At 36.6% G+C, this 24125-nt stretch overlaps 1 protein-coding gene across 1 annotated transcript in view; it reads right to left on the bottom strand.

The window, feature by feature from the left end:
- Positions 1-24125, bottom strand: part of LOC308687291 (adhesion G protein-coupled receptor L3) — a gene marked incomplete at its 5' end in the record, with an annotated part of 274566 nt that overhangs the window by 61140 nt on the left and 189301 nt on the right. The window contains 3 exons of the mRNA XM_081359704.1: positions 989-1194; positions 5595-5717; positions 10671-10854. Coding sequence (XP_081215830.1) covers positions 989-1194; positions 5595-5717; positions 10671-10854 — 513 coding nt within the window. The remainder of the gene's footprint in view (positions 1-988; positions 1195-5594; positions 5718-10670; positions 10855-24125) is intronic.

The raw sequence follows: 24125 nt of genomic DNA, 5'->3' as shown, positions 1-24125 counted from the left end.
GGATGCTTAAGTGTACTTAAAGAGAATACACTTTCATGACTGTTTCTTAACACACTTAAGCCTTAAACGCATACCTCAGGCCGTTAGTGACCCGGGACGTCATTTACTACCCTCCCCCTCATACATTTTTTTAAAGTTAGACATCAACCTTCTTAGTATTCCTCAATGAGTTCATTATAAACAACATAACAAGAAAAAAATATATAAAAAACAATGCCTGTTTTCCAATTAATTTTTTGTAAAAATTATATAGGGTCGCTAACGTCCTGAAGTGCGTAACAGTGTTTTTTTCTTCTTCTGCACAACAATAAGTGAATCTTTGATGACTGAATAAGTGCAATTCACATTTATACCACAAGGTTGTAAAGGCTGATGAACAATGATCAAAAAGCCCTCTAAAGTTCAGCTAATTCCATATAATATAAATGAAAATTTCAGCATTTTGGGGAAAAATCTATGCAATGGATTTAAACTTTGTAAAATGTATTAAAAGGAGCAAAAAGTGAATCGCTCTTAATGGTGGCTGAAAGCATGATCAAATATGGCAAAATCTATAATAAACAGAGATATAGGCCGTTGGGACATGCAGAGATCCAGACGTTTTGATTCTGTGGAAATCTGCAGAGTTCTGCGGTTATCGCTCTCCCGTGAACGTCCTCCCACACACACAAACAGGAAACCAAGTTCCCGGGTCTCTCAACCTGTTTAATCATAGCTGGAGGCAGAGTATCTGTGTTTGTAATTTTTTGGGTACGTTTCAATAAAGTGGTTGGATGAAAAATTATTCAGGCATAAATGCTGGTGGTGTGACTGAGGGACCTGCTGTTAAAGCAACCATTCATTCATCACCTCTTCATCTGAGTTACCCAACCAATCACACACACACACACACACAGTCCAGCACTCTTGGAATTTCTTGGATGTTTCTATTCTGACAACAAATCTCACAGTGAACACAACACAAACCGCATGTCTTCCAGCCTTGTACCTGAATATGTCGGACTGTGAATATGACAGGGTCGGACAGGTAAACTTTGTTACTGTCTTTGTTGATGGCTGCTGTTATAATGGGAGAGTTGACGATGACAGAGTAGTTGGTGTTTAATGTCTCGCTGCTGAACTTCATGCTGGCGTTTTCTGTGGAAAGGTATGAACCCAGATGCTTATACAGGACAAACGCCATCCGGATTTCACCTGAGAGAGACAGACAGAAAGAGAGTGGCTGTTCATTTTAGTACAAATTTATTCATTACAATGACAAAGTTCACATGGGTCGTTTCAGTAATTCGGTGAAATCAGAAGTATTATTTCGCTACTCAAAATAATTGGTAAAAAGACTCACATTTGAGGGACTCAAATAAATTGGTCAATCACACACACACACACACATATATATATAGGGGTGTAACGATACACATATTTGTATTCAACTGTTCGGTACTAGGCTTTCGGTTCGGAACGCATTACAAATTGAATGATTCGTTGGACCATTTTTCCTGCCGACCAAAATTTTGTTAGCTGGCGCACTGGCACGACCACCACAGCGTTGCCCAACATCTAATGGCAAACATAATGAAAGCGTAACGAAACTGTGCAAGTCATTTTGTGCTTAACGGACCGTTTATCAGTTTGGACCATACACTGTAAAAAAATGGCGTTTAGCACGAGCCGATCTTGATCATGAGACACTGTTACTACACAGCGCTAAGAGATCCAGTAAAGAAAGCATTTGAATACACCACAGAAGTAATAACATCGCTGCGAGTTTCAAGATGTAGGAAAACTTATACATATTTAAAAATTTAAAAAAGACATTAAAATACCATTGTAACCAATAAGTGGCTGCCTTTTCCACTCCCAGATATTTATTTTTTAATCGTTTTGCTTTTGATTCATTATTTCGACATTATGAATAAAATTGCTGCCCTCAGATGTCAATCTGGAGCCTTGCAAACTTAAAATAAAACTGAAATAAACCTTTGTTTATAACTACAACAATATTATTATTTTTTTTTTTTATAAGCAGCTGTTTTTGTTTTATATGCTGCTAAGAAGAGTCAAGTATAGCTCCATCATTGTTCAAAGTAAAAAAAGATCATACTTTATGATGTTAGTTTTAATAAATATATATTTTTTAAAAATCAAGGAAATTCCTCTGGCATTTCTTTCTTTTTTTGCTGTCGAAAACGTATCGAACCGTGTCACCACTGTAGCGTATCGAACAGAACCGAACCATGAATTTTGTAAACCATTACACCCCTAATATTTATATATACTTCATTTAAAATGTATAACATATCATACAAGCAAGAGTGCTGTTTTTCCATTGGCACAATTGTTCAGTATTCACTTTAATAAACAAGACATGAAAATTAAGTATCTTAATATTTTAGACACAACACTGTCTTTGAATATTTGGAAAACAAAAACAGTTCCAAGCCACAGCAGAACCGTTGCACATCTTCGAGCAACATGAAGCTACTGAATGAATCTGCATTTTTGAACAAACTGGCTGAGTCAATGATGCAGTGACCCATTCATAAGGAAAGCTTTGTTTCTGAACAGTCAGCTGTTTTAAATGAATCGGTTGAATGAATGACTCAATAAAGCACTCATTACGTCACTTGTTTCATATTTAAAAGTACAATTTCATATTTCTGTTAGTCTTAAAACATGAATCGCATTACATTATGTAATTGTAATTACAGTGTAATAGCAATTCATCTCACCAGAGCTTCATTAAACCTTCAAAACTTTGGTGTCTGTAAAAATTGTATAATGTTTTTGAAAGAAGTCTTTTATGTTCGCCAAGTCTGCATTTATCTGTTCATAAATTCTGTAAAAAATGTGGGAAAATATATTCTATTGTATTAATTCTATTGTAATACATTTTAAAATGTAATTTATTCCTGTGATACAATGCTGAACTTTCAGCATCATTACGCCAGTTTTCAGTGTCACATGATCCTTCAGAAATCAAGATCTAAAAAAGATCAAGAAACACGTCTTATTATTATCAATGTTGAAAAAAGTTGTGCTGTTTCATATTTTTGTGGAAACCGAAATAGAAATCTTTTGAAACAATGTAAATGTCTTAACTTTCACTTTTGATCAATTTAAACTGATTTCATTTAATTGGTAAAAATGCCCTAGGAAATCAATTTAAGTGGGCAAATATTAGCCCTTATTGGAAAAGTTAATTTCTTTCACTGCATGAGAGATTCGAGGGGAGCTCGTTTAGGAGATAAAGCTTTAAAAAGCCAAAGCTGCAGCATAACAAAGCAAAACTTGCTAAATCTGCTGTTGAACACGTCCTGATGGGGCGTTGGGGTTCTGCAGCACGTTTCTTTAGAGGTCAAAAAACGTCTTCATTATCACATCATGGAGAGCAAGCAGACACTGTCTCAAGCTGATCGAAATACTGTTTCAGTCGTTATAAGCAATGAAGTGAAATAATTTGAGTTTTGATTAGATGGGTTTCAGTTGATCATGTAATGAATACATAACAACCATAATGCTTTTTTTCTTTCGGCAGCCTTTACTGAAAGCCACAAAGGTTTCGAGTGAGCGAGAAAAAAAAATCTAACCACAGAGTCGATTTGATTCTGCTTTATTGAAATGTTATTAGCGCTTTACTGCCTCCTTTGACAGAGCAACAGTTCTGCTCGTTATTTTCGTGTCACTCACTTGCTTTTTCATGAAAAGAAATTAAAAAAAAAAAAATGAAAAAACCCACCGCCTCCCCGCAGAGTCTGGGATCACTGACTCACAATAACAGACAACAATTTTTCCCCATTCCTGTTGATGGGCCGTTCAGTAACAAGCGTTTGGTGATGAAAGGAAAACCTCTGATGAAGGAAACCAGTTTTATGGCAACTTGTTCATAAAAAGGGAATACGCACTGAGGATCTAAACTTATTAGCCCCCTATTGTATTTTGGCAAGAAGGATATTGTAAATTCAGAGTTTCAGAGAATGAAGTGGCACTAGTGTTCAGTTCAGTTTTAGAATCATTTAAATACTATTATAGTTTTTGTTAATTTTTTTAATTCATTTTTTCTTCATTTTCTCTCTTTTCATTTTCATTTTAGTTAAAGTTCTGTTGTATCTTTTTGTCATTTTCAAATGTCTATATAGCTTTTATTAAGTTTTGCTAATTCACTTTTAGTTATTTTAGAACAAAATGAGATTTGTTTTTATGGTCACACTTTAATTTAGGGTCCAGTGAACTTATAACTATGACTTTTGCCCCAATAAACTCAAATAATAGTTAGTACGGTAGTTTTTAAGTTTAGCTATGGGGTAGGATTAAGGGATGTAGAATATGGTCATGCAGAATAAGGCATTAATAAGTGCTTTATAAGTACTAATAAATAGCCATTATCCTAGTAATATCATGCTAATAAGCAACTAGTTAATAGTGAGAATTGGACCCCTAAACTAAAGTGTTACCATTTTGACTTAGCCACTAGTTAAAATAAAATATATATATATTTTTACTTTATTTTATTTCAGTTAATTCTCATGGGTTTTTTTTTTTACAGTAACAAAAATGTGTTATTAGCCACCCATCCAAATTTGAATGATAAAAAAAAGCCGCCAAGTAAATAAAATAAGCTATCAAAATCTTGAAACAAACACTGGGGGCGTGTCCGCTGGCTGTGCTGAAACCACGCCCACTCGTGGGAAATCTGCCGCCGCCTCTCAACTGTCACCGCTACAGCCGGAATGGATGCTCGAGGACGGATGAAGGCCGAGGCGGTAGTCGGTTCGGCCCCATTCACCAGAAATAGCGGATTATCAGTGAATCCCAGTTGTCTCCAACGAAAGTTTATAAAACTATCCTGTGTAAAATGATCACTACAGAGGCGGGTGTTGGTGGTGATCCTCAGCTCTCCATCAAGGTGGCTCTTCACAAAATGAATCCACCTCTTCTTGATATGTTCGTTTTTCGGAAATTTAAATAAGGACACCGATCTGTTTTGTAAGTGATCGCATCCAGGTGATATGCATGTCCGTGACAAAGGCATAGCTAGCTAGCAAACTGTAGGCTGTAGTAACTAATAGTACTGACAGTAACTCGCGATTGAGCGGCGAACTGATGCGAATGTGCTCTAGTTATATTGTTAGGGGAGGGGCCAGCCTCAGTGGCTTCAGTGCGTCATCGACAGTAGGGGCGGGGCCAGGAGCTCAGCGGCTCCAGTGTGTCATCGAGCCACCGTTTTAGCCCCGCCCAAAAAATCCTGAACACAGCAATGGTGAAAAACTGTTTAACGGTCTAACTTCACAATTCAGTACTTCACAGTTCACAGTCTTTGTAATGTGTTTTAGCAGTACATTTCTAAATTTTCTAATGTGTTTAGAATTTATTTTTAGAATTGCCTTTACAGGGACTTTTAACGGTTTTAGTTTTTTTTATTTGATTTTATTTTAGTTATTTTAGTACTTTAACTGTTGCCTTAGCAATTTTTTTATTTTTTATTTATTTAATTTTTTTAGTTAATCGTCAGTTTTTGTTTTATGGTTTTAGTTTTAGTTAAATATAATAACCCTGTTAGCGTTACATATGACCACCCCATAATGTTGTGAGTGTACCGTTTCTGCCGTGTTGTTTGAGAGTGTTGGCTGACAGGTGGATGGCGTTCCCTTGGCCTCCAGTCTGTGGAAACTTCAGATCGGGCAGATTTCCATCTGTGCTCATCCTCGCCACCTCCAGCTCTGAACAGAAACACACACATGACAGAAAGTGAATGAGGACTGGGGAAAGAAACATCAACGTGTTTAATATACTTGGTCCATCCCACTTGTGTTCTATTTTCGAAGTCTTTTGATGTCATACACTCGCTTTGTGTGATGAATAGGTTGAAATTAAAAATCACTGATAATCTTGACATCCGCTCAAGATATCTATTGGGAGTTTATAAGAACTGTAGCAATTTCAAATACATTAATTAAATGTAGTCACTTTAAATAAATAAATTAACATGAGAACACCCAAATTCTTTTAAAATATGCCCAATTTAATGTGCCATTATTTGTTTTGGGCAATTAAAAATATTTAAAACAAATGCATCTCTCTATCTATAAATGTGTTTATATGATGGTCTTTTATATATGATTGCCTTGATGCCAGCCAATTGCTGCACTGCAATTTTGAGTATCAATATATCCGCCTTTTCCAAAAAACACAAGAACGTGTCTCACTGCAAGCCTTGGTAATCAATTTCGATTTATTGATCAGATCCGATTTTGTGTATAGCTTTTCACAAATTGTTGTTTTAAAAGTGCAACATTGGGACGAATGTTGATCTTGAGTGATATAAAAGTCGCACAAATTCTGTTTGACTGTTCAGACTGAGGTCGCATTGCAAAACTGTATTAGATTTAGTACCATATATGGAAGTGGCCCAAATCAGAATCAAAAAGATCGGTTTGGTGTTCACACTGTCATGACAAAAACAGATCTAAGTCACATGTGAGCAAAAAAAACAAACAAAAGAAAAAAATTCGGATTTGGGCCACATTTACCTGCAGTCTGAACGTAGCCCAAGATAACTAAATCCAGATATTTTAATCAAATCTGTAAATGCCTTTAAAGAACCACTTTAACTAGACATGAATGATCACTGTTATCACCTCGCTTACATTTTGATCAGTATCAACTCACTTTTATACTTTTACTTTTATACAGCAGTAGTTGACAACAATGAATGCAGTGTTATGAATTGTGTTCTTACACATTTTAAAACGCAACACATATGACATCAAGCTTGCGTAGAAGCATCTGCGTCACAAACTTGCGTAGAGTCGGCACTTATAAAACAAGTTCAAATGGAGAACTCATGCTGTGCTGTTTGAACAAATTAAAGCATCATGTGCTGTTTGAGATTCCAACTCTGATCCAGCCCAGCTCTCTAATTAAAGTATGAATACACTGACTCGCTGCCTGATTTTTGCAGCTGCCTTTTTGGGCATTCGTAAACATCCTTTCACAGAACCTGAAAAGAAGTCAGCCACAAAATCCCAGAGCATTTACACAAACACTTATCGCACCAAAATTAACATTAAAAATCCCAACGGAGACATGGATTCGGTGGCGGGGTGGGGCTTACCACCGTTTCAGGTATTTGCCGCCAACAGGACAAAAGAGAGCGATAAAGAGCTGTGGGCAGAAACAGACGACTATTGCAGGCCGGAAACACTTTTTCATTCCTCCACCGTCGCTGTGAAAAGCTTAAGACAGCAAACAGCGGGCTGAGACGCTGTTGTGCCTCAAGAGAAATCAAAAGCCGGTTTAAATAACGTTAATCACACAAAATCTGCTCGCCAGATTATGAGCATGAGGACAGACACTCCAACAAACAAACAAACAAACACACTCTCCATCAAAAAGGAAAATCTAAATAGAATGGTGCACTGTTTTTTAAAGCGCATTATATTAAACCGAAAGAGGAGGATAACAACCACTTCAGGGTAAGTTGGCAAAAGATGAGCATCCATTCTCACACACAAACAGGCTTTTATTTCCCTGAACAACTGTGTCATCAACACTAACATCAGATGGCAACGCCGCTAATCTTCTCCCGATTCTCCACATGGCACGACGCTGGCGCTCTGTGTTGCCTTAAAGGGATAGTTCGCTCAATGAAAATGTTGTCATCGTTCTCACTATCATGTTATTTGTGAGATGCAAACAATAAAATCCATAAGTTTACAAATCATGCACTATGGTAAAAGTGTTTTGAGGTCATAACAGAGTATTGAACAAGAAACCACACAAAAATAAACCTTTATTTATTGATATCTTCACATTTAGACTAATCATAATTTGTGTGAAAAGTGATGCAAGTTGTTTTACTGACACTTGTGTTCATTTCAACTGCAGTCAAATGTATATATACTGTATATATATATATATATAGGTAGGTAGATTTTTTTGGAGTTAAGTAGAGGCACGTTTTTTCCAGTAAGCCTGGGTTGCAAACATAACACCTTTAGACGCATTGTGCCAGGTTTAATGTCAAACATTATTGTTTTTTGCACGTTTCGGATGAATAAATCTTAAATTATATTCCTCACACAACATACTACTAAATGTCTTCAGAAGGCTTGGAAAAGAGTGCAAAACTTGCATGGACAACACATTGGAGAATATACGACTGCTTTTTGGAGCTTGACTGCACACTTGTGTAAATATCTATTAAAACAAATATTACTGGATTACGTTTTACAAGAGAATACGATTTCAGTCTTTCTACTTTCAAATTCAATGTGTTAGGACTACTTGTAGGGGTGTAACGATACCCTCATGTCACGATATGATATTATTGCGATACTCCAAGACATATGATAAAAGGTTAACAAATAAATTTACTGTTGATTAAAATGCAAAATTTTGTATTACATTGGGGGTTGAAATGAATAGGCTTTGACTTGGTGCTGAGAACCCAATGCACAGGACAATGGTGACACCAGAATAAAAATATGCATGATTCTAAAGCTGGAAATATAGAATTATATTAGATGAATGTGCTTGCACTCTGTCACCGACTAGATATATTTAAAATAATGTAGGCCACTTTTTACACAAATAATCCCCCATTGCATTATTATACATTATATTCAACATTATAGTAGTTTGATGTAGTACTGACACTAAAACTGAAAACTTCTCACACAGTATTTTTTATTTTGGGTGAACTATCCACGATACACATTTTCACTATCCACAACAGCCTACATATTGTTGCAGTTTTGCATTGTGATATACTGTATTGTGACATGATATATTGTTACCCCCCTAGTTACTTGCTGTTTCTTTGTGAAAATAGCTTTTTCTGAGTGAAAACTGATTCTACACCAATTTTAGTTTTTTTTTTTTTTCAATGTATGGAAAACAGCATCTCCTTGTGTGTTCCACCAAATAAAGTGACATGAGAGTGCGTAAAAGACTGAATTTTCAATTTCGGGTGATCAATTCCTTTAACTTAAGGCTGCTATTCAGCCCTGCAGAGCCAGTGACGGACTCAACGGCCCCGTGGGCCAAACAAACCTTATAACGCCGCAAACTAACCCCATCAAACAGGGCCTGAAGGTCTGCTAAAGGTGTCACAGCCCGCAGATTAATCTCCGTGCAGCTCGAAGGATATAAAATAACCCTCATAAAAAGTTTGTCGGGAGAGACTCTCTCGCCCCACAGAGCCAAGCTCCGGATCCCTTAATATCAGGATAAATCACATGCCAGACACGATAAATTCTGTTTTATTAATTCCCAAAATGCGACTATCTCCACAGAGAGGCGGCAGACCTAAATTCTGGAGTTTCCATGGCAGCCAGATTGTCTTAAATCCCCGTCTTTAGGAACGGAAGATACATCCGCTTTTATCCCGGAGGAATATACGCACGCACACAACACCATGATCTGGGGAATGCTGACATTCACACTGTGATATTCGCAAACAGATGCAAGCGGCACAGGAAAATGTGGGCGTCCTCAAAACGTCTCGTCCGATTCCTCCCCGGGCTGAGAAACGCATCGTAAACGACACTAAATTATCACTCGTGGCATATGCTCACTCAGCCTTTCATTTAAAAATGCTTAATTATGCCTCCCAGTAAAGAAAATGAAACGATTTACAAACGTAAAGTAGTCAAATCCATCTGTTAATGGTGCATTCAGAGAGTGGTATGAGATTATCTCTGAGGAAAACAGGTTTATCGGTGTGTATCAGGGCTGACGGGGTCCATGGACACAGCTGATAGCTGGGCTGTGATGATTTCTGGTACTGGCAACCTCGATCACAATCAAAAACAGACGCTCTGACATGTTCCATGGATAATGCCCGCTTTGGTGTCACGTTGCTTCTTTTTTTTTTTTACACATTAGAGGTACAAATCCTATGTTTTTTTGTTGCAACAGCCTGCAAGTGACCATTTCAAAGCTCAACCATTTAAACATGTTACAAGGTTGACAATAATGATAAAATGATTAAGACGTTTTTTTTTTTAAATAGTTTATGAGGCGTATAAATGACAAAATCATCAAGGAAATGCATTTCCTCACAATGTATGAGAAATATAAATGACAGAAACCAAGCAAATATATAAGGAATATAATTGACAAAATGATCAATTTTTTCTTTCTCTGTAATTTATGAGAAACAAATGACAAAATGATCAAGCAAATATTTTTTTTCTGTAATTTATGAGAGATATAAATGACAAAATGTTCAGGCAAATATTTTTTTCTGTAATTTATGGGAAATATAAATGACAAAATGACTTCTGTAATTTATGGGAAATGTATAAAAGAGCGCTTATAATCTTTAGTTTGACCTACTGATGTTGACAATTAACATGTTCTGAAGGTTAAAATAAAAACAAAACCAGTTTCAGACCTTTCTTTGTACCCTTCTCTTGCAAAGCGCCACCTACACACCACAAAACATCCTCGCTCCAACAGAATAATAAAAGAGATAAGTCTGTCATTTGTTTGTATGATTATGGTATTCTAGAGATACTGAATCCTGACTTACATTCCTGTAGCTCAAACAGCAGAGCATGACATTAGCAATGGCAAGGTCATATGTTGGATTTCCAGTGAATGCATGAACCGATAAAATGCACTACAAGTAGAATCATCTGCCAAATGCATAAACGTAAATGACTTACGGATGTTTTCTGTGTTTTCCTGCACAACGTCAGTTTTGAGCAGGTTGTCAGCGAGCACAAAAGCGCCCTGCTCTACGGTGTCCAGGAGCATGGTGGCGGCCCGGAGCTGTTCGCCGGTCGAGAGCCCCATCCACGCCGCCCGCGCCTGCGGCTGCAGAAGGTTGTTCACTGTTTCCACCATTGCCTGCAGTGGCAAAACAACATTAGCAGTCAGATGCAGCTAGCACATTGTTAAACCTGTCAACATCCTAAAAACTACTGACAAAATTAACATTTAGAAAGGTCTTTTGCTGGCTATTCAGCATAATTCGGCTAGCCAATTCAATATGAGGTATGTCAGGACCAGTGTTGGGGGTAACGCATTACAAGTAACATGAGTTATGTAATCAGATTACTTAGGGAAGTAATGCATTACTTTTAAATTTACAATAAAATATCTGAGTTACTTTTTCAAACAAGTAACACAAGTTACTTTGTTTTCACATTTATTGACTGCTTGGTCTCCTGTCCACATGTTGAGAGAAATCAGGAGAAAGTTCAGAGGTGACGTGTGTGGTGCGTGAACGAGATCTCACATAATCTCACTTTATTAACCAATGTCTTTGCTGCTGACCTTCAATGGTCCAATTCAACCATACTAATAAGCAAAATTACTTTAGATAAACATCCCATTTGTCTTATTTTTTTTTTTTTTTTTATTGCTGAAGATTCTTGTACTTTTTTCCCCTGCGTCCAATTCTTCTGCAATCCAGACTGGCAGCACAGCTAGAAAGCTTTGTTTGAGCTACGCCCTCAACTGTAGAGGAGTGAATTTGCGTTTCCTTCAGCCTGAGGCTTATTCATTTTGCTTTTGGTATGAAAGTAAAGATGCAGACTGTCACCAGATTACAGTAAGTTACTTCTCAGACATTCCAAGACCCAACATGTTCAGAAGGTGAAAACAAGAGCTGACCTAGGCCGACAGATGCCAACAAGGGGAATATAGGCCTACTGCTCCAACAAAATCCAACAAAGTGTCTGTTGTCGTCTGTGGGTGCAGTGTGCATTGGCCTTTAAATATGCACTCAATTAACAGGAAAAAAAAAAAATGAAGTGTAGAATGTTGGACTTTACATGCACTCAACTGTCACAGCTTTAATTACATCAGAGTCGGAGGGGCTATCAGGCTTCAATGTTTAATGACAAAATAACCTTACACCACATAGTGCATAGTATAAGTTCACAGTGTATATGATGGTATTGGGACACAACTAATATACTTTTTGTCATCTGACACATAACAATGTTAATGAGATAAATCTTCCTGAGCAATAAATGTACAGCAAAAAAAAAAAAAAAAAAACAAAACACTTTGGTAATGATTGGTCCTGTCATTGAGATAAATGAGAATGTTAACAGAAAACTTTCTCCAGGTATTATGTAGTAGATTTCCTTGGTTTTTGGAAAACCATTTGGTATTGCTTACAATGGGTTTCATTCACTAATAATTACATGGATTATAAGCATTTCTCATGAAAAATGTCCGCCTAATTCACAACACATGCATACACTCATGAATTTGTTCTTAACCTTGTTGTAATGTTAATGAATTTGGAGCATTCAAAACAAGCAACCACATGGCCGAGGTTAGTAATTTGCATAAACATACCCCATCATCTCCATATAAGGGCTTTCCGCACAAACTTTTACAGACCCAACAGATTACAGACCAGCTGTACATATGCTTATCTGCATTTTTACGCAGAGGAACCTCACAGCTTGATCTATAATGCAGATTTTGTTACTATTTTCCTGTATATGATGGCATACAATACAATATAAAGATGAAATATCTCAGTATAAAATGTAATCTTAACACGTTTATAACGCCACCCTGAGTATGTGATTTTGTGAATGTCTGGTTTCTGTAGTTCCTACGTCTTTTCATAAATTCAGAACTAAATTTAATATGAAATGTATAGATGAATCATGTAGTGCATATGCACAATTAGTAAATGACTTGAAAAAATTAATTGATCAAAAGATGTGAACCTTCATTCCCATTGTACCATGTCCAAAACACTGGTAATAACATGACAGATGGTACAAAACACACACACACACACACACACACACACACACACACACACACACACACACACACACACACACACACACACACACACACACACACACACACACACACACACACACACACACACACACACACACACACACACACACACACACACACACAGTCATTTAACACCTGCCTCTGGCTTTCTGCAATGCCGGATGTCAAGTTGTTGAAAACACTAACCAATCCGACACTTCAGCAACTGCTGCCTGTGAGTTTCGCAAGAAGTGGACGCTCTACAGAGAAAGAGCTCTTCGCTAAAAGCTACAAATTCGGATGAGAAGACGGCACTACAGCTGTGGTCGATCATTCAGCCCTTTAATAATATTTAACCTCCATCATCAAAACCTCATCACTCAGCTTAACACCACTACCGCCAATTAAACATTTAAAATGCTACAGGCGAAAACTGCAACTGGAATGCTAATAAGGCAAAGCCTAAACATGTGCAGCGAATGACAGCTGGGAAACTTCAGTTTTGTCAGAATGACTGAAATCTATTGAAGTGGAAGGACAGAAAAGATGAAACAGAAGTTGAGGTTCAGGAAACCACTCGCAAACTTTCAAGAGATGCTGATTTGTGCTCACTTCAAAGAAGCTCCACGGCCAAGGCTAAAAGTCGACATCTGTTGAATTTTCAAGACATTTCATTTTCAATGCACTCGAGTGAACAGATAAGACAAAGCTCTTTATGGGAGGAGAGGTCCGGTATAATGCAGTTTACCGCACAAGGACCGAGTGAACCCTACGGCTCTCAGGGCTTTTGATCAATAAAGTATGAAAGAGAATATTCTGATGTAGAGAAGGTAAACTTACAGGCAGAGCAGAAGGTGAATCGAGGCTTTTGTACGGGAATTGAGTGTGCATTCTGTATGCGTGTTTATGTAATCAAGACATCAATGTCACACTCCAGAGAGTCAACACTCACACATAATAGTGCTAATGCTGAGAGAATGTCACCCAAACAACATGACACTTGTTGTTTTCTCACTCCAAACCTGAATCATCTTTCTCCCCTCAAACAAAATATGTTTTGAAGAATGTTTATGCTTAAATTGAATGCATTATTCACTGAAAATGTTGTGCTATGCTGCAGCTCTCAAATCTTTCAAATTATTAAACATACCTTGTTGCAATATGTGGCAAAAAAAAAAAAAAAAAAACCTACAAAAAAAACAAACAATAAAAACCGGAGGGAACTAATTAGTGTTGTCACAATAGAGTGGTGCAGGTATTACATAAGTTTGTAAGCCAAAATGCAGAAGCAAGTTTTTAACACTTCCGGTTCCATCGTCCTGATGTCAATGGGTTTTTTGAACGGAGTTTTGGTTAAATGGATGTAATAAGGTCTGTGGTGAACACAAGCTCAAGACACTTTCACGTTTCTTTCTACGACATAAAACACATCATTATCACTTGTGAAGCCTATGGGAAAATCCTATTGGGTTTTTGTCGAGGGAACCAGCGTGATGCTAACTGCCGGTTGGCCTACAAAATGTTGTCATACCTGCACCACTCTATACCAAAATTTCAGTAGTCGGTACCAAACCCACCCCCTTTAACTATTTCAGTATTTTATCGACTTTTGACAACACTATAAACATTGGTGTTTTATGTCATTAATGTACTGGTGCAAACGTCTCATTACATTCTTCAAGCTTTTGCGTTGCTCGGAAGAAAAAAGTTCTGGATCTTTTTTTTTTTCTTCTGAAAGTTGGCATTATGTGATGGAAATGACAACGAGGGATTTTTTTTCTTATTTTAGTATCATTTATATACTATTGTAGTTTTATTAATATTTTGAATTAGCATTTTTTAATTTTAGTTAATTATTTTGTAATTTGTCATTATTTCTCATTCTTATTATTTTTTATATTACTATTTAGGTTTCTGTCATGTTTATGGACTTTCAGTTTATCGTCATCGGTATTCTTTGTTCTTAGTTTGTCTGTCTTGACCTAATTTCTCAGTTCTTTTGATTAGTCATTTCGTTCACCTGTTGTCATAGCTTAGCTAATTGTTTGGTTCAGTTCAATGTCGATCATCGTAAATGTTAGTTGTGTTTATGTTAACTGCTACCTTTGAGTATTCGGGTGTCCTATTAAATTACTATTTTGTGAGATTTCTTGTTTCAAGTCTCTTTGGATTCTAACCCGTGACAGTTTTATTTATTTTTATTTCCAGTTAGTAATTTAACTTGAACTAAAGCGAAAATTTTAAATGTAATAATTATTATTTTTGTAATTATTATTTTTTCATCCAATTAATCTGAGAAATAATCGACAGATTAATCGATTATTTAAATAATCATTAGTTGCTGCCCTACAAAAATGTTTGGGAACAATTTGTTTTACAGTGTCCTTGTTACACGTTGCACTTAATTACTGTTGTAATTATAAAAAATGTTCATAATTACAAGCAACTAATCCCAAACCAAATCCTATTCGTAACCCTATAGTAAGTACATGTAGTTTATTTATATTACTCAGCACTTAAATGTATAATTACACTGTAACACGGACACCTTAAAATAAAGTGTAACCAAATGTTTTAATAGTTCTGGTTAACAACAATGACCTTGCGACAGAAATAACATCTTAAAGATGTCTGGGGGGAAATGGACAATGGTTAATTTGCTAGCATTATATGTATCATAAAGACATGATTAAATCAGAATTTTCACACTTTTTATGAGTAAAATAAAGCTTCATTGAGTAAACGAAGACAGAATGTTCATTGGCTGAACTAATCCCGCAGAGTCACATGTTTCGGTGGCATGGAGAAGTTTGAGCCGTAAACGCATCTTTGTCATTACCGCACTAATCTACTGTTACTCTCTGGGTATAAAGTAAAAAAAATGTCCTGTCAGTGCACCAGTGCTGATCTCTGTAATCCGTCGCAGCGCTGAACCGGCTCAGGCTATGAGTTTGGGCCGAACTGAACCGCTCTATCTCATGGCTTACACAGGTTGGACCAGCCAATGTGAGCAGCTTACCACCTGACCCCAGATCATCAACAAACCCCCGGCGAGAACACAAGCAGATTACTCAATGATCCCAGGTCAGGCTGTCTGAGCTCAGGGGGAACGTAATCGGGCCAAGACACAAACTGCCAAAAGCTCTCTAATTCCAATTTATGAATCATCATGAATCACATTGTGCACAACACAATAAATATTCATATAAGCAAACATTTGGTGCTGATTGCAGGCTCACAATTAACTTAAACGTCTCAACTTAGAGAGCTCTATGCTAATGAGATGAATACATACGGATTGAGAGGAGTGAGAGAGGTGCATTTGTGATGCAGATTAGCCTTTTAAAGGATTCTGGGAGGTAAATGTGTTAGCAGAACATTAGAAACAACTGTTAAACTGAGAACTTGATCTAACACAACAGATCGTTTGAATGAAAACATCTTTTCTATGAGCTGCCAAACATATATATATATATATATATATATATATATATATATATATATATATATATATATATATATATATATATATATATATATATATATATATATATTTTAAAGCAGATTAACACAGAGAAAACAAAAAACATACCTATTAAAAAATTAATAAATAAATAAATCACATTACAGTAACTATGTTTTTCACATTCTGAGAACTTAAAGGGGAAATATGCTTAAGTGTCATGAAAATAATGTGACAATATAAGAAGTCTAAATGGTCCTAAAAATAAGCTGGATATAGGATCTTTAGTTCATTTTGACATTTCTTGACAGTTTTCCTGACAGGTTCACCCTTTTTCAGCAGCACACGTGTTTCTAAGGTCAGACATACTGAATCATCTCAGCAGCAGAGCAGAAGAAACCCTGCAAACTCCAACAACTCTGTGTGTGTGTGTTTGTGTGTGTGTGTGTGTGTGTGTGTGTGTGTGTGTGTGTGTTTCAAAATCTGCTTGTGCTAATCTGGTGATTCTTCTCATACATACGAATGACTTCCAGACTGCATTATAACTGCATGTGTGTGTGGCTGATCACTCTGATAGTCATTAAAGGAAGAAAACTCATATTGTATAATACAAGTTCTAATTTTAAAACAAATATTGCATGCTGCTTTGTATGTGCATATAGATACCAGCCAGACTCATATTGCATTGTTTAAAAAAAAAAAAAAAAAGAGGGAAATTGTGTGTGCTTAGCCTTTACAAGAAAATTCATATAGTGTTTTTTAATACATGTTCTTTATTTTATGCAGCTTTTATGTTGTGCATATAGGCACTAGACCGACCCATAATGCCCATTTTAAATGCCTTAGGAAATAAACTCCTTTAGTTTATGCAGTGTGTGTCTGTATGCATTTGCAATTGATCCTGGCAGACAGACAACACCGATCTTAGCAGCCTATAAAACAAGTGTGTCTGTCTCTCATACAGCATCACATTGGGATCAAGTAAGGTCACATTCATCTTTAAAACATCACATGCTGTTAAACACTGATTCTCCATTAAAGTCCATTTAATAACGACCGTGTCAAACCACAGCAGTAGGTTAAGTTGGATTTTCCAAGACACTGCAAAAAAAAAATGACTTTCCTTCTTAGTGTTTTTTGTCTTGTCTTCAAGCACAAAAACGTAAACATTATTAAATCAAGGTACATTTACTTGAGAAGCAAAATTACTTAAGATATTAAGGGCCCTATCTCACACCCGGCGCAATGCAGCGCCAAGCGCGACGCAAGTGTTTTTTGCTAGTTTCAGCCCGACACACTTATCATTTTCACGTCCTGCGCCACATTGTTTAAATAGCAAATGCATTTGCACCCATCTGTGCGGCCATGGGCGTGCTGGTCTGAAAAGAGGTGTGTTCTGGCACATTGTTGGCACGTTGCTATTTTGAGGCAACAGAAAAAGACTGCGCTATTGACCAACTGAAACCTGGTCTAAAGTCAATGGCGCAATATTTTTTTTTTTATTTAAAGGGCGCATTAGTTATATGCGCCTATAGGCAGGTCCACAACGTGCGCACACTGCTTATTACACACACAGGGATGCACAGCAGCACACAAGCATGCCAAATATTAAATAATTATTATAATTAATTACAAATGTAAGATATTATTATTGTGTACATAAAGATATGGTGGAATCCGGCTTGTCCTGTAGATGGTCTGCTTGCGCACGAGCAGTTCCGTTTGCGCTCTGGAGGCGGCTTCGGTCTTTCCACTATCAAATTCCGTCATGTAAATAGCGAATCTGCCATGGCACGAGCGCAACTGGCATTTAAAGGGAATGGGAGATGAGACTCTGATTGGTTTAACGCACGTAAATCCCAAAACACATCCATTACACATTAAGAGAATAGGGACAACCCTTTTAGACCATGCGCCTGACGTTTCGGACACGACCTAAGTGTACTTGTGACCATGCACTTAGATCATTAAAATAGGGCCCTAAATCTTGTTTTCTGAAAAAAAAATATATATATACATCAAAATGATGCAATGTCTATGTTTAAAACAAGAAATAAATTTAACAATTAAAAGTGAAAAGATCATTTTTCTGACCCCATTGGCAGATATTTTTCTTGTTTAACTTAAGCATAAATTTGCTTAATTGTGCGAATTTTGTGAATAAATTAATTAGCCGAGCACTTTTTTTTTTTTCATATGCCCTCATAATCTAAAACACTAAATGCCCTTCCTCCTTCAAACGACATCTGTTCTATTCGGAGGGTGGGACTAAATACCCTCCACATTTGACTGCAAACTCCATTTAGCTAACAATGCCCAACTTCCTATGATCCAATCAATTCCCTAGGACGAAATCAAGTCCTGCCCTACATTTTTTTCTCATTCCTGGAGCTGTTTTACTCAGATATACGATGCGATAGAGGAAACAAGCCAATCGCGACTTCCATTTCATGCCGATTTTAACACCTAACAGCAAGCTGTTGGGGCTCATGAATATTAATCACGTTATCGCATTCATCCACGGTGATTTGCTGAAACGCAAACAATGAAAGGTGGACACTAGCAATAGGATTACAGCTTGTGCATTAGTATCAGTCTAAGGTTTTAATGATATAAGCGCATGGTCTAAAGCGCATGGCGCAAGTGCACTTAGGTCGTGTCTGAATCCACTTTTGCTAGTTTACAGATGGGAAAAAAGGTCAGCTCACCCGGCATATGGTGTAAAATGGTTGTCCCTATTTTCTTAATGAGTAATAGGTGTGTTTTGGGCGCAAAGTGCACAAAACCAATCCGAGTCTCATCTCCCATTCCCTTTAAAAGCCAGTTGTGCTCGAGCCACGGCGGATTCGCTATTTACATGGCGGAATCTGCAAGCGAAAAAGCTGAATGCTTCTCTAGCGAGGAAACGGATCTGTTCGTGCGCGAGGTTAAAGCGAGCGAGCAGACCATCTACGGGATAAACCGGATTCCACCATATCTTCAAGTACACAACAATAATCTCTTACATTGTAATCCTTTTATTTATTTTTTTATATTTGGCATGTTTGTGTGCTGCTGCGCGTCCCTGTGTGTGTAATAAGCAGTGTGAGAGCATTGTGGACTCGCCTATAGGCGCATATAACTAATGCGCTCTTTAAATAACAAAAAAATATTGCGCCATTGACTTTAGACCAGGTTTTTGTTGGTCAATGGCGCAGTCGATTTCAGTATCCTCAAAATAGCAACGCGCCAACAATGCGCCTGAACACACCCATGGGCGCACAGATTGAAGCAAATACATTTGCCATTTAAACAACGTGGCGCAGGACGTGAAAATTATAACTATGACGGGCTGAAACTAGCAGAAAACACTAACGTCGCGCATGTGTATGATAGGGGCCCAAAATCTTCTGCATGCATATGTGACCTGAATCACACATGTGAATGGATGCATACATTTATTGAAGTTTTGGATGCTGCTTTAATTATTTTCATTTTGATGAGAGCTTTAATTATGTTGTGCATGAGATCTGAAATATATACTGTATATATATATTCTGACCATTGCAACAGAGGTGGCCAACAGGCTGGTCAGGGTTCAGTCCATCAATGTCAGGCTTACATGAGAGCCAACAGACACTTCACATGTTCACATCATGGTTAAATCCCTCTCTGCACTGACGGTTACGTGTCTAAAATATAAGAGCTGTGTTATGATGTATTTTTGATAATGTTTTTTTCAGCACAGTCTAACACAGACATTCACTCATTCCCACAGGGTAAGGAATGACTTTATTAATGGCAGCAGAGAAAAGCACCTGCTTTACCTGCCAATACAGGTATGGCCAATTTCTTATTATAGCACATATACACAATGGCAATTCAAAGTGCTTTACTGGCAAATTGAAAAGTCATGAAGAAAAAAGTCAGCTCACACAATAATGCCTACATGATACATTGTCACTGATAAAAAAATAAATAAATAAAAAACATTTTGAAGAATCTGTGTGCATCTCTTTTTTTTCTCCCTACAATGACTACTCCAAAATTTTGATTACTTTACATTTTAATTGCAAAAGGAGAAATTGGTCTCCTTATAATTGCTTGGGAAAACATTATTCAACATTTCTTCTTTTGCAATCCTTATCATACTGTATGTGTATCATAATATGGGTATCATATCATAAAATCATATGGGTTTAGAACACAGTTTCTATATGATGAAACTTTCCATTTGAGTAGCTATTTAAGTGCAACAGAAAATAGTTGCTATGTACATATAAAATATATTTAGCAGATGCTTTTATCCAAAGCTTAAGCAATTCATCACATGGTCAACAATATACACAGCAAACAATTCCACAATTATTAGAAAGCTAAATAATGGTGAAAAAATTGAGAAATCTGTTCAGAACTACATTTTTATATAATAATAATAATAATAATAATCCCATATTCTAAATAGTAATTGAAATTGAAAAAGAAGGCTGTTGTTTGTGAACATACACACTGAGAAATATATAGAATAACCTTTAATACAATTTTCATCTTGACAGGCGGCAGTGCCTGCAAGAGCTTTCCAAGTGTATAAACATCTCTTTCCATCAGAACAACATCTGATGCAGCTCAGTTTGTTGTGGGTCGTTTATTGATCGTGAAAGGGCATCAATAGTTTAAACATCAAACTCATTTCCCCTTAGAAAAACACACTGTGTACCCGGGATATACACGGAGCTCGTGAAGGGCTTTGGTTTCTGAACACCGCGCAAGAAATCTATTCTTAACTTCGGATCAGGTCGGTTATTGATCCATCACTGTTATTAATAAGTCAAACACTGCGCTGGTGCACGAAACAAATATAATAAAGAAAAAATAAATCTCTGCACTTCTCAGCTCTCAGTGGAAATACACTGGTCTTCTTGTCCAGAATTACTGTACTTTCTCTTCTACTGAGCAGTGAAAGCAAATCCATTGATTTACTCATTACATTCTTAGAATCTGTTATAGTACTTAGACAAAAGCCTTTCTGATTTGTATGTATGATGTTTTCTGACATAAATAACATATACTATGTATTGTGCAGAATTCATGCTTGTGTGATGTTTTCATACTTGGTTTGCTTGCTTGAACAAAACTTGAATTCAGTTTCCATCAATAATTAAAAGGTTAAAGAAAGGCAACCCTCTACAATGCGAGTAAATCACTCGCATATGCGACTAAATCTTCACTTTGGGCGACTAAATAATGTCTATCAATATTAGCCATTGGCTAGTAAATTCTTAGATTTAACTAGCCAGTAGTCTTTAGTATAAGTTTAGCATATATATATTTTCACTCGCTCAACAATCTGACAGAAAAATAAAATTAAAAAGGTAGGTGGGACTTTTTATCTCACAATTCGGACTTTTTTTCCCTCACAATTGCGAGTTTACATCTCGCAATTATGATTTTTTTTTTAGTCAGATTCAATTCTGGCCCTATTTTAACGATCTAAGCGCATGGTCTAAAGTGCATGGCACAAGTTCACTTAGGTCGTGTCCGAAAAGTTTGCTAGTTTAACGACAGGAAAAATGGCTGGCGCGCCAACGTGCGCCAATGTGAACACACCTCTTTTCAGACCAGCACGCCCATGGCCGCACAGATGGGCGCAAATGCATTTGCTATTTAAACAATGTGGCGCAGGATGTGAAAATGATAACTGTGTCAGGCTGAAACTAGCAAAAAACATGTGTGTCACGCCTTGCGCTGCATTGCACCTGGTGTATGATAAGGGCCCAAAATCTTCGGCATGCATATGTGACCTGAATCACACATGTGAATGGATGCATACATTTATTGAAGTTTTTGATGCAGCTTTAATTATTTTCATTATGATGAGAGCTTTAACCATGTTGTGCATGAGATCTGAAATATATATATATATATATATATATATATATGCTGACCACTGCAATTACGAGAAAAAACACACAATTAAGTTAAACTTTTAAGTTTAAAATTTCAAAAGTTTTGTTTATTTGAAATAGAAATCTTTTGTAACATAATAAATTACTTTGATCAATTTAATGTGTCCATGCTGAATAAAAGTATTCATTTCTTCTTATTACTCTCCACAAACTTTTAGACAGCATATGCGCAACTAAACATTGCAGTAGATGTGGCTTTTTGTCACTTTTTTGCCAATTACTTTACAAAACAAACTGAATTCAAGATAAATAATCCTCACAGAGTGCCATGGCATACTGACTTTGCTAAAAACATTGTATACTTCCAGGTCACGCTTGCACACACATTGGCAAATGAGAATGGAGTGGTCTTACCTGCACATCATTGGCTTGAAAATGCTTGAAAATAACTACATTCTACATACCCCCCACTAAATTGAACACCATCACTTCCACAAGTAATACTTAGAGTCCACCATACAGATTCGGATTTAAAATACAAGCTCTAATGTGAACGCAGCATTACTAAGTCATAAAGAAGAAGTAGGCTAAGTAAGCAGCATCTTCAATAGCATCATGATCTTTGACATCTGAACTAACACACAAAAAAGCATCGCCTGCACTCGCCTCACATGTCACATTCAGGGTAAACTTCATCAATGTCATATGCTGAAGGCAGAAACCGCCACCTCTGATGGGTCAAGATAGCTACTCAACAATCGTCAAGTGCATGCTGGGAAAGTTGACAATCACATGACCTGACGGGGGTGCAGGCAGCCCAAGTAAAAAGCTGCAGGCGACTTGATCTGAGACCAGCTGTGCTTTCTGAAACCTTCATGTCAATACAATATAAAATAACTTTTTTTTCTATATTGTAATATATTTACAAATTTAATTTATTCCTGTGATGTTAAAGCTGAATTTTCAGCATCATTACTCCAGTCTGCAGCGTCACATGATCCTTCAGAAATCATTATAATATGCTGATTAGCTGCTCAAAAAACATTTATAATTGTTATTATTATTATTAATGTTAAATACAGTTAATTCTAACCTATAGCTTAAAAAAGTGACCTAGAGCTAAAACTAATTTACTTTAAATGACAGTAAGTACAGCTGCTCTCGTTGATGCAAAAAAATAAAAATGAAACCTACAAAACTATGGGTAATAATGAGGCCGTGAACAAAAGTAGATTTTGCTACAGCGTTAGGTTAGTAGTTGACTGATAACTGTTGATTAAGTTTGCTTAATTGTATTGAATGTGCACTTGTAGTGTACTTCAAATCTTAAAAGTACATTAAAAACTGTACTTGCAGATAATATAATATTAATTAAATAAAAGGCCACTTAAGTGTACTTGAGGAGACTGTTTTTAACACTTAAAGGGATAGTCCAACCAAAAATGAAAGATTGAAGTGTACTATTTTATAAACAACTAATTTTGTACTATGTATATTTTAGTTGTAATTCAATTGTAGTAAAGCATAACTTTAAGTGTATTTTGTGTACTAAATTGGACCAACTTCAAGTATACTTAGTATACTTTAAGTAAATGCCTGTGTAGGGACTCATTACATGCTTGATTAGAGATATTAAAGTGTACTTTATTTGTGTTACAAGTATACGAGTGTCTTCGAAACATACAAGCAATATACCATAAGTGTATTTATATATTTTTTTTCATTTTTTTCCACCTTTTATTAGGATAGGACAGTAACTAGACAGGAAGTGAGGTGGGAGAGCGAGAGGAGGGACATGATCAGGAAAGGTCCACAAGGCACATGTCGGCGCACATGCCCACGAGGCTTTCGTAGTGCGAAAGTATAGGCCCATTAATACCTTTGGCTTATTCCAAATACTACAAATTACATACATTGTCTTCAATAACAAATGTACATTATTAGATAAATAAAACTTAGCTATACTTTGAACAAAATACTAATGTACTCTGAAAGTATACTTTCAATGCATTGTT

The sequence above is a fragment of the Scardinius erythrophthalmus genome (genome assembly GCF_964197995.2).
Source record: "Scardinius erythrophthalmus genome assembly, chromosome: 2".
Lineage (NCBI taxonomy): Eukaryota > Metazoa > Chordata > Actinopteri > Cypriniformes > Leuciscidae > Scardinius > Scardinius erythrophthalmus.
This window is presented reverse-complemented; position numbering and strand designations above follow the sequence as displayed.